We start from the raw sequence: 12364 nt of genomic DNA, 5'->3' as shown, positions 1-12364 counted from the left end.
TAACCTGAAATTCTAAGTTAAAAAAGCTAGAGTTATGTTACTTGTCCTGGGAAGTCATCTAATGATGCCAAAGACATTAGACTGTTTGAAAGCATTTGTCTTTGGTGAGAAACCTGCTTACATATAAAACATTAATTTTGTGAAGCCGACAAAAGGTTTGTTACAAAACCTTTTCTATTTGAAAAAAATTCAATAGGAAAATAATCAATTTCGAAAGTTATCTGATTGGCCGCTTAAGGCAGGTGGCTACTTAATATAGGTAACCATTATGGCAGGTTCAGGCGTAAAATCCAAAACACTAATGTCCGAATAGCAAGAAACATTCTTAAGTTTCAAAGAAAATTTAGCAAGTAACAAATTAAAGTAAAACAACTAAATGAAACATATAGTGAAACAGAATCTTACCTTTAGTTTTTTACATTTAGGTCCATAAGCTGTGAGTGGTTTGACAACTTTGCTATCTAACCTATGTATCTAAATAAACAAAATACAGTAGTTTTAATATTTATGTATACAAAAGAATCACTGAGGTTATGAAAGAGAGCAGACCTTTACTAGAAAGAAAAAATATTTTCCTTACTTGTCTATTGTCAAATTTCTATTTTTACCAGACTGAACGAAATTTTATAACCATGTCATGTAGGAAGACACATTTTGGGAACTCTGACTTTAAACAAAAGCATTTCCTGTGGCACTCGTCTCTAAGTGCTTGATATTAGTCAATAAGCATGAAGAGTTATGGTTCTTGGCTTTCTTACTCACATATTGATGATAACAAATGAATAAAGTTTCAAAGCTATAGTTGTAATAGTTTTCAAGACTAGTGGACCTTGACTTATGTGTAGTTGCTAAGAAACTAACATACTGACAATTACAAACAGAACTTTGTTGAAAAAAAACCTGGATAAGTACAAAATTGGCCATAATTTCATCAAAATGAAAAAGAGTTATGGAACTAATGTCATTCAGTTGGTATTATCAAATGGGGAAGACATGTATGAACCTTCACACATGTGTGCTGAGTTATAACTGAGGTACGAGTTTACTGAGAATCATTAACAAGGTATCTACTGGTATACACAATGCTGACACCAACGTCAACACTATAGATATAGTAATCGCTCTGGAGACTATCATCATGGCTTTTTTCTTTCACATTTTATCAACTATCATAAAAGTAATCTTCAAATGCTATGAGGTGGCCATAAAAAGTCTCCCTGTACTTGGATTCAGTGTTGTTATATTCTCAGGTCCTTTGGGATCATAGAGTCCATTCAATATCTATCTTACAGAATTCTGAGGGGTGTTGCACATTCCAAGACCTCTCATGAACAGACTCAGTCAAACCAAATCTGCTGTTATTCTGCTTGCTTACATTCTATGCTTCTAAAGGATCTTCCCAATTATCTTTTTTTAAAAGTAATGCTCTAAAGAAATTTATTCACTTAAATTAGCAGGATATCTTCTATAGTTCTCATATGTTCACTGTTAAATAATGCCTTCAAAAAATTTACCATCACCAAATAACATATTTTCAGTTTCCTGACAAAGCTGAAAAATTTACGCAGTAAAAAAAACTCTCAACAATAACTGATACAGAAGTAACAAGAACTAGAAAATACTTTTGTAGAAAAGACATGTCCCCCACAAGCATTGTTGTAATAGGCAAGAAGTCAACAGGGGACAGGAGCAAAAGTGGAAGTATCATACTGATGGTGGCTAAGTGAATGAAATGCAACATGGATCATCTACTCGGCATGTACAATCATCCAATGAAGTTTCAATGTTCTGGGTCAAGTGGCTCTCACGTTATGGATTGGAAACGGTTTTCCATGTTCTGGCCCCTGTGACCTTGACCTCAGAAAGAATGGCCCCAAGATTAATAGGGGTCATCTAATAGGCATGCCCAATCATCCTGTGAAGTTTCAACGTTTTGGAACAAGTGTGGTTCTCAAGTTATGGATCAGAAATGGTTTTCCATGTTCTGGCCCCTGTGACCCTGATCTTTGATCGAGTGACCCCAAAATCATTAGGGGTCATCTACTCTGCATGTTCAATCATCCTATGAAGTTTCAACATTCTGATTCAAGTGGTTCTCAAGTTACTGACTGGAAACAATTTTCCATGTTCAGGCCCTTGTGACCTTGACTTTTGATGGAGTGACCCCAAGAACAATAGGGGTCATCTACTCTGTAGTTCCTATCACCCTATGATGTTTGAAGGTTCTTGGTCAAATGGTTCTCCAGTTATTGATCGTAGATGAAGTGTGACTGAGTCTATCCCTGTGACCCTGACCTTTGACAGAATGACCAATCATTAGGGGTCATCAACTCTGCACGTCCAATCATCCTATGAAGTTTCAACATTCTGGGTCAAGTGGTTTTCAAGTTACTGATCAGAAACGGATTTCCACGTTCAGGCCCCTGTGACCTTGACCTTTGATGGAGTGACCCCAAAAACAAATGGGGTCATCTACTCCATAAGTCCTATCATCTTATGAAGTTTGAAGGTTCTAGGTGAAATGGTTCTCCAGTTATTGATCAGAAATGAAGTGTGACGGACAGGGCAAAACAATATTGGTGCCATTTCGTGGGTAGTGGAAGGGAGTCATAATAAAGAAAAGTGATGCAAAAGTCTTGTCTCACATTTTAGTAAAATAGACTAAGGTTTGTGTCTCACATTTTAGTAAAATAGACTACAGTTTGTGTCTCACATTTAGTGAAACAGACCATGGTTTCTGTCTCACATCTTATTGAAATAGACTACAGTTTGTGTTGAATTAGGAATGTACCTCAGCATCTCTGTAGTCCTGTATAGCTGCTAAATTATGTGCAAAGTCTCTCAGGTTCTTTGTTGTTGATACGCTCACTTTTTCTTTCTCTGTAAATTCTAACACCTGTTTGGCTAGCAAATCACCTGAACATCGAGAAAAGTGACTACAAGTTAAACTTACTTCAATCAGCAATGCATTTTATCAGATTTAAAATATTCATGCATAGTGGTTCCTGCAAATACTCTAAAACTGTTACCGGTATATCTACTGAAAATGTGAATTCAACACCTAAAAGCAGTGGTATCAATAGATGGGAGGACTTTAAAATTTTGGGAGTTGTACATACCTTAAAGCAGCATTTCAATTTACAATATTGTTTCTTCTTTGCCATGATACTGGCAATTGTTAAACTTCAGGAAGAGTGGGTACCACCTGAGAAGATTTACAATATAAGGGTGTCACACTGTCACTATATAAGACTGTCACAGCAAATTTAAATTTCAGAATTATTTATAGAGCAGAATGGTAGTGTCAGTTTTGGCAGTTCTGACTAATCAAAGAGTCATAACTCTGGAGATACTTACCGCAACTAGCTGGTTATCTTTCCAGGCCTAGATTTTGTAGAGATTCACATTATGAAAAAGTATGGTTGAGATCAAAGAAAAAACACTCAAGTAATTGGGCAGGCATTGCAAAAGACCCGACAGTTTTATTATGAATTTTCCCAAAAATAAATCGTCCAGAAATTCTGTCAATTCTATGAACAAACAAGAGGGTCATGATGACCCTATATCTCTCACCTGTTAAACTTGGCTTTGGAATTATCAAGATAAACATTCTGATTAAGTTTCTTGAAGATAGTCATAAACATGGCCTCTAGAGTGATAACAAGCTTTTACTTTGATTTGAGCGCGTGACCTAGTTTTTGACCCCACATGACCTAGTTTCAAACTTGGCCTAGGAATCATCAAGATAAAATTCTGACCAAGTTTCATGAAGACAGGGTCACAGATATGGCATCAAGAGCGTTTACAAGCTTTTCTGTTTATTTGAGTGGTGACCTAGTTTTTGACCCCACATGACCCAGTTTCGAACTTCAGCCTATGAATCATCAAGATTAACATTCTTACTTAGTTTCATGAAGATAGGGTCATAAATGTGGCCTCAAGAGTGTTAACAAGCTTTTCCTCTGATTTGACCAGGTGACCTAGTTTTTGACCCTATATGACCTAGTTTTGAACTTGGCCTAGGAATCATCAAGATAAACATTCTGACTAAGTTTCATGAAGATAGAGTCATAAATGTGGCCTCTAGGGTGTTAACAAGCTTTTCCTTTGATTTGACCTGGTGACCTAGTTTTTGACCCCATATGACCAGTTGCGAACTTGACCTAGAGATCATCAAGATAAACGTTCTGTGCAAATTTGTATCAAATCAAAGCATAAATGAGTTCTCATCATGCATTACTGTAGAGAGAGATAGAAAGAGATGTTTTGCCTCTATCTCTCGTCATGCATTACTGGAGAGAGGGATAGATAGAGATGTTTTGCCTCTATCTCTCGTCACGCATTACTGTAGAGAGACAGAGATAGAAAGAGATGTTTTGCCTCTATCTCTCGTCACGCATTACTGGAGAGAGAGAGATAGAAAGAGAAGTTTTGCCTCTATCTCTCATCATGCATTACTGGAGAGAAGATAGAAAGAGATGTTTTGCCTCTATCTCTCATCACGCATTACTGGAGAGAGAAATAGAAAGAGATGTTTTGCCTCTATCTCTCGTCACGCATTACTGGAGAGAGAGATAGAATGAGATGTTTTGCCTCTATCTCTCATCACGCATTACTGGAGAGAGAGAGAGAGAGAGAGAGAGAGAGAGAGAGAGGGAGAGGGAGAGGGAGAGGGAGAGAGAGAGAGAGAGAGAGAGAGAGAGAGATAGAAAGAGATGCTTTGCCTCTGTCTCTCATCATGCATTACCAGAGAAAGAGATAGAAAGAGATGTTTTGCCTCTATCTTTCATAACGCATCACTGTATGGTCAGATAAAAAGAAACGTTTTACCTTGATCTCTTGTCATGTTTATCGTTTTCATCTTTATTTCTATCTTGTATTATTGTATCAAGAGAAAGAGAAAGAGAAAGAGATGTTTTACCTTTATCTCTCATCTTTGCCACTTTACGTGTGATAGAACCAAGTGTTTGACACAAGGCACCATAATTCTTCTCCACATGCAATGCTCTCTCCTGACAAAACTTTACTTGTTTCTCCCTGAAAGTAAACAATCATACTGTTGGTAAATAATCTATTATCATTATAATTTTCACTAAAAACAAGTAGAAAATATAATTAAACTAACATAGCTAAGAGTTGTTGATTTAGGGGACTATGATTTACAAATCACAGACATCAGACTTTCTGTAGGCATGTGTGTGTACCTGACAAATATCTTAAATACATAAACAAAATTATGTTACATTGTTGATTTACTGCAATTCGTCACCACTATATGTTGGCACAAAAAGAAATATTTTAAGAACTAATGAGGGTATTGATACATAATTTGCATGTTTTAAATTTAACAAGCAAATTCGATAAATTGGTATCCCCCGCCGAAAGGGTTTGTGGTGAGGAATGGCAAAAAGATATATCCGGCAAAAATTTAAGGATGTTAATAAGAAGCAATTAATTTCATTAGTCAAAATCAATTTAACAGAAAACAAATGTTTAATTAAAGAGTACATAATAAATGTATGATACTTTGATCCTGGCTAAAGAATTTATTTTGAATGGGATATGCTTACTGTAATAAGCTTAACTTTTAAAATTAAATGCAGTTAATTGAAATGTGAGCTTGAAGTTTAACTGGAATGAAATATTGTCTTTGAGTGGTTTGGCACCAGGTGTTGCTGTTTTACATGTACCTTAAGAGAACACAGGTAAGATATCTTGAACATGGCTGAGGGCAAGGTTTTTGCAGTCACAACTTAACATGTTGAAGGTTTGAACAGATATAAAAAAAAAAAAAAGGAATGGAAATATATATATATATCTATATATAAATATATGTATATATTTATTTTTTTAGGGGGTGGGGGTGCAGGGGAACGGGAGAGGAAACAAAATTTCACATGTTGATTATAAATATTGATTGAAAATTAAAAATGAAACAAAAAAAAAAAAAAAAAAAAAAAGGTAAAAGGGTGAATGGTACAACTTGGAAGGTTTGAAAAAAATCTAAAATAAGAAATGAAAAAAAAAAAAAAATTGGGGGGGGGGGGGGGGGGGGGGTGGGGGGGGGTGTGACCAAGGCAAGTGGGTGACCAGGTGTGGGTGCGCAACTTCACATGTTTATAATAAATGTTCACAGTAAAGAATGAAAGAAATTTAATGAAATTCTGCCAAATGTTAAGTTTGTTATGTACAAATATGTGGATTTTTAGACAATTAAAGGGCAATAACTCTAAAGTTACAAAAAGAAATCCGTAAAAATTGTCTGTGCACAACCACATTATAGTGCTCTAAAATCTGTTAAAGTTTCATAGTTCTAGGTCAAATATATCAAAAGTTATGATGCAGAAATTGGCATATCTATAGATCTATAGTACCCTATATAGTTAACACTAGAAACTTCTAAGGGCCATAACTCTGGTGTTACTTGGGCAATCTGTCTGAAACTTGATGGGCCCCATAACCTCATAGTGGTGAACATGTATATGAAGTTTGTTTGAAAAAAATCTAAAATAAGGAATGATCTTTTTTTTTTTGGGGTGGGGGGGGGGGGGGTCGGGGGATGAGGGGGGGTGTGTGATCAAGGTAAGGGGGTGACCAGGTGTGGGTAAACAACTTCACATGTTTACAATAAATGTTCATGGAAAAGAATGAAAGAAATTTAATGAAATTCTACCAAATGGTAAGTTTATGTACAAATATGTGGATTTTTAGACAATTAAAGGGCAATAACTCTTAATTTACAAATAAATCCAAATGAAATTGTGTGTACACAACCACATTATGGTGATCTAAATTCTGTTTAAGTTTTATAGTTCTAGGTCAAATATATCAAAAGTTATGATGCAGAAATTGCCATATTTATAGTACCCTATATAGTTAACCTAGAAACTTCTAAGGGCCATAACTCTGGTGTTACTTGGGCAATCTGACTGAAACTTGACGGGCCGCAAGAACTCATTGTGGTGAACATGTATATGAAGTTTTAAATAAATATTCCCAACCATTTCCTAGATATGGCTCCGGACGGACGGACGGAAAGACGGAAGGAAAGACGGACGGAAGGACGGACGGACGGACGGACAACGCCAAAACTATATCCCTCAGACTTTTGTCGGGGATAACAAAAGAGGCATACTGTGATATGGTGAAAAAACTTAACCATGTAAAAAGAAGGAATCATGAGTACACACTATGATAGCAGAAAATATATTCATATGTTCAACTGAAAATCTAAAAAATCTTATGAAAAACAAGAAGAACTAAGATCCAAGTAAGTGAAAAATGCCATGGTCATAGTCTTTGTTTGTTTAGATATTCTGAAAATTCAGAGGCACTGGACCCTATTTTTTTTGGCCATAAAATATCGAAGTCAGTGACGCATTGGATCTGTATTCTCCAACATACTGTGCATGTTGCAACAATTTGTCATTTTTATATAAAATGTAGTTTATTTCCTCATTTTATTTTTTAAACTTTTATGAGGGGAGGGGGGGGAGGGGTCTGGGGGGCTCTCACCCTGGAAATTTTTGAAATACAGGCATGAAATGGTTGCCTCTTGTGCATTTTAGGTCTAAATTTTGAGATAATGGACGGGTTAGTTTAAGTCCCCTCTTGATAATAGGTGGTGAGGGTGGGGTGTGGTGGTTCAGGGGGCTCTTCCCCTGAAAAATTATGAAATACAGGTATGAAATGGTGGCCTCGGGTGCATTTCTGGGTCTAAATTTTGAGAAAATATTAGTCCTTTGCACAAGCCCCCTCGGCCCGGCCCTGGAATTACATTTCATATAAAAGGGCTTTATAAAAAAACCAAAACAGTCTGATGCAAGATTAGAGTCTAACAGAGATATATACATGTTGTTGTATTTTACACTTTGACAATTTCATTTTAAATTAAAAATACATTTGCACAATGTAGGTCTTCTCTGAACGACCAAAATAATTTGGAAATTGGGGTTGCAAAAATGTGTCACAAACAAGAAAAAAGCAGTCAAGACTAGCATTATTTATAAAGTGAAAATTTATAACTTATTTTCTATGACCAGAGTTAATTTTTACCATTTATGGCAGTTTTTTATTGTATATGCCAAGGTCAATCTACGATCATGATTTAAAATTTCTTGGAAATTATCGTGGATGTCCCGTCAGTCATTCATTCCGAAGTTTTGCTACAAAATACATGTATGACTTTAAAATGGCTACTCTGACACTACTTTTGTGATTCCGTTCGTTAAAACATGAATAAATCAGATTTATATGAAAAACATTGCCATGGAATTTATAACTGATATGTATTTTTCATTTAACACCTTTTAATTCAGTCTGTGAAACATCATTTTCATTTCCTTGAAAATAACAGTTACTACCTCGCCAAATTACTTCAATCAACGATGACACATGTAAAGGCAGAGCCGATAAAATACGTCACACGTTCTACATCCAAAGCTATCATTGGTTTATCCCATGTTTAAACTAAAGTCAATATTGCGTGTATGTAAGTTTAATTATAGTCGCCACCGGTTACCCATATGGGTGACTCCTTCAGATGTTACTAGGAGGATAGTGCAAGGTACAGAAGACGCTCCAATGCCAGATACTTCCCTGGTTCTTTAAAGTGCCAGGTGTAAGGCACCTATACACCGGACTCTTATCCCAATGTTAGTAATTTTTAGTTGGAGGAGCGAGGGCTCGAACTCGCAACCCCTGGTTTCATAGTCAAACAGTGTTACCACTGAACCACTGCATCTGCTCTTTAAGTCAATAGGCACGTGGCAGTGTTTATGTAATGGATATCGAATCACTAATCCCTTGGCTGATGACAAGCTGTGTATTGTGTATCATGAACGGAAATGGCTGGGGATAACATTGATTTTTAGGCTAGATGGAGAGTTCTTTAAAAAAAGAAATACGCAATATAAAAAATGCATTTACGGCAAAAAAAAACAATGATACTGGACCCGACATGATTGACCCTTCATACAGTGATACTGGACCTGACATGATTAAACCTACATACAGTGATACTGAACCTGACATGATTAAACCTTCATACAGTGATACTGGACCTGACACGATTAAACCTACATACAGTGATACTGGACATGACATGATTAAACCTACATACAGTGATACTGGACCTGACATGATTAAACCTACATACAATGATACTGGACCTGACATGATTACACCTTCATACAGTGATACTGGACCTGACATGATTAAACCTACATACAGTGATACTGGACCTGACATGATTAACCTTACATACTGTGGCACTAAACTTGACATGAATAACCCTACATATAGTGGCACTAGACCTGACATGATTACTGTAAAAGCAGAAATTTTCGCGAGGGTTTAATTTTCACTATATTCGCGAGGCCCTACATCTCGCGAAAATTAATCCTCGTGTAAATATCCATCATTAGTATATTTTTAATTCATGCAGAATACCATTTTTTTACAATTTCGTGAATATTAAACCTTGCGATTATACACAAAATTTCAAATTCGTGAAATTTTGACCTCGTGAAAATATGTGTGTTTACAGTAAACCTACATACAGTGATACTGGACCTGACACGATTAAACCTACATACAATGATACTGGACCTGACATGTTTAAACCTACATACAGTGATACTGGACCTGACATGATTAAACCTTCATACAATGATATTGGACCCGACATTATTAAACCTACAAATAGTGATACTGGACCAGACATGATTAACTCTAGATACTGCGGTACTAAACATAACATGAATTCTACATAATAATTATAGTGGCACTAGACCTGACATGACTAAACTTACACACAGTGGCACTAGACCTGACATTACTAAACTTACATTCAGTGGCAATAGACCTGACTACTAAACTTACATACAGTGGCACCAGACCTGACATGTTTAAAGTTACATACAGTGGCACTAGACAGGGCATGAAAATAACCCTTAATACATAGATACTGGACCTGACATAATTAACCCTACATAAAGTGGTACTGGACTGACTGACATTACTACATACAAAGGTATTGGACCAGATGGATATTTTTCTGTTTCCTCTGGTGTTTCAACACTTTCTTGTCTTTCTTCATCATCTTGTTTGTCTTCAGGTGTATCCTCTATACCATTATCCTCTTCTGACTTTGTTCCTTTTGAAAATTTTAAGACTTTATTTGTAGGCTTCTTTTTCTTTTTCTCCTTAATATCATTTGATCGTTTATCATCATTAGCATAATCATTCTGTGAATCAGTTCCATCCTGTTGTTCCTCATCCTTAATATCTGACTGCAATTTTCCTAAAGCTAATCCAGATGACTTTGCAGCAAGAATTTGTTCACAAAGAGAGGAGTTTTTTCTTTGACTATAATCTTTCCTCTTGTCATGTGCTTTCCTATCATCTTCAATGTCTGCATCAGATTTCATACCATCTCTCTTCTTTTGTTTTCTTTTTGTACTTGTTGTTGAATCTAGAGACACTTCACTGACAGTATCATTTTCATCACCATTAAAACTTTCTGCTTTATCAGCTCCTTTTTTTCTAATATTTTTTGCTTTGGCTTTATCACTCCCTAGTGTTTCATTCCTATCCATAAACTCATCTGTACCATTCTTGTTGTATTTCTTACTTTCACTTGTTTCACTAATCTCTGATGTCATACTTCTCTCATCCTCACTGAATGTCATAAGATGATACTTCCTAACTTTACTCTTACCCATCTTTGCTTTAGCAGATTCTGGCATACTGTCTTATGTTGTTTTTTTTTACAAATTTATTCCCTTACACTTTATCCACTGTCCTAAAGAGATTATTTTACTATGTGTGACATCCAAATTAATTATCTTTTTTATGATGTCAAAAGAATGCTTTTCTGCAGTACACAAATCAACAATGCTAATCCATTTTTTTTTCACAGAACTTTTCAAACTACCACTTTATTCCATAAACAAAATCTAACTCAGTTCACTTGCACAAGAGGAAATAAAAGAATGCAATCCTGTGATGATGAAGATTTGTGGACTACCAGACTGATTATTTATTGATTGATGTAAATTAGCTAAGGCTGACTTCTTATAGATTTTTCTTTGTTTGACTGGATAATCTTATAACCAACTGATAATTAATTATTCATCAATTATTGACAAGAAAGCTATTACCAATAAAACCTTGCAAGAAATCAAATACTTCTTCTTGCTTTATTTATTTTCAAGAGGATGTGTGTCTGTGAAGTTTTGAATGTAACCAGCAAGACAGTTGGGGTTTTACTACATCATGTACTACAAGTATAAAACCAATGGCAATGAGTCATTTTAATAACTATTTTACATGCACAAATACACCTGTATTAAGTCCAATTCCAAGAAATTAATTTAAATGTCTATAACAAAAAATAACTTTATAAAAAAGGTTTTTGAATTTTTACTGAGGCCCATCACATGTGAGCAGCACAGTCCATACAGTGCAATACAGAAACTGTCACCCGCCCTTCAAAACTGTTATAAAAACACATACTGTCAACACATCCCTTAAGAAAACATGTCTAAAATTAGTATAAATCATTATGACGTCACACTGCCAAATTTCATATTTAATTCAGTGATATCATTAGTTGTTGAACAGTGATCCCTGTATGTATATGAGGCCACTGTTCTTTGTTTCTCATATTTTTCTACAGAACTTTGTTTGGGTAGGAAAAGAGAAAAAAAAACACAAAAAATGACCTTCAGTATTGTATTCATACTATATGACATACAAAACATAAAGTACTCTCACAAGAATAAGTACTAGTACATATAAAACCTCCACAAACAACATGAATTTTGCTGATTATTTATAAAAGACACTTAAGTCTTTAACCCTTAGCCTGCTGCAGGCGAATTTAACAGCCTTTGCAAACAGCTTGGAACCAGATCAGACGCCGATTAAATCGGCGTCTGATCAGGTTCCAAGCTGTTTGCTACTCTGACAATATTTCTTCCAATTTTGGAGCAAATTGAATGAACTTTACAATTTTAGCAGACGACATTTCCAGCAGACGACAATTTATCTAGCATGCTAAAGGTTAAAAACCCATTTTATTCAGGACAGGGCCAAAACTGACAGCCTGAAAACAAGCCAGTCTGAGTTAAAAAGTTTTTAGTTTTGTCAAGAAGATGAGTGCTTATAGGGGCAAATGATGGACCACTCAGTTATTTTAAGCTTTTTCATATCTTCTATATTCAACCTAAAGATCTATATCTATTTTATAATCCCACAATGTCAACATTTTATGAGACATGCCCTCTAACACTGTGGATGTGTGTATGGAGTGGGTGGGACTGTTATGTGGATTGTTACACTGTGTGTATCATCTCATCAC

At 35.6% G+C, this 12364-nt stretch overlaps 1 protein-coding gene across 1 annotated transcript in view; it reads right to left on the bottom strand.

Annotated features, from left to right (window-relative positions):
* Positions 1–12364, bottom strand: part of LOC123549101 (CBY1-interacting BAR domain-containing protein 2-like) — a 47280-nt gene that overhangs the window by 15436 nt on the left and 19480 nt on the right. The window contains exons 2-4 of the mRNA XM_053546765.1: positions 4922–5037; positions 2792–2916; positions 406–474 (exon numbers count right to left, since the gene is read on the bottom strand). Coding sequence (XP_053402740.1) covers positions 406–474; positions 2792–2916; positions 4922–5037 — 310 coding nt within the window. The remainder of the gene's footprint in view (positions 1–405; positions 475–2791; positions 2917–4921; positions 5038–12364) is intronic.

The sequence above is a fragment of the Mercenaria mercenaria genome, chromosome 6, assembly GCF_021730395.1.
Source record: "Mercenaria mercenaria strain notata chromosome 6, MADL_Memer_1, whole genome shotgun sequence".
Lineage (NCBI taxonomy): Eukaryota > Metazoa > Mollusca > Bivalvia > Venerida > Veneridae > Mercenaria > Mercenaria mercenaria.
The sequence above is the reverse complement of the archived record's forward strand: the minus strand, read 5'-3'. Positions and strand labels throughout refer to the sequence as shown.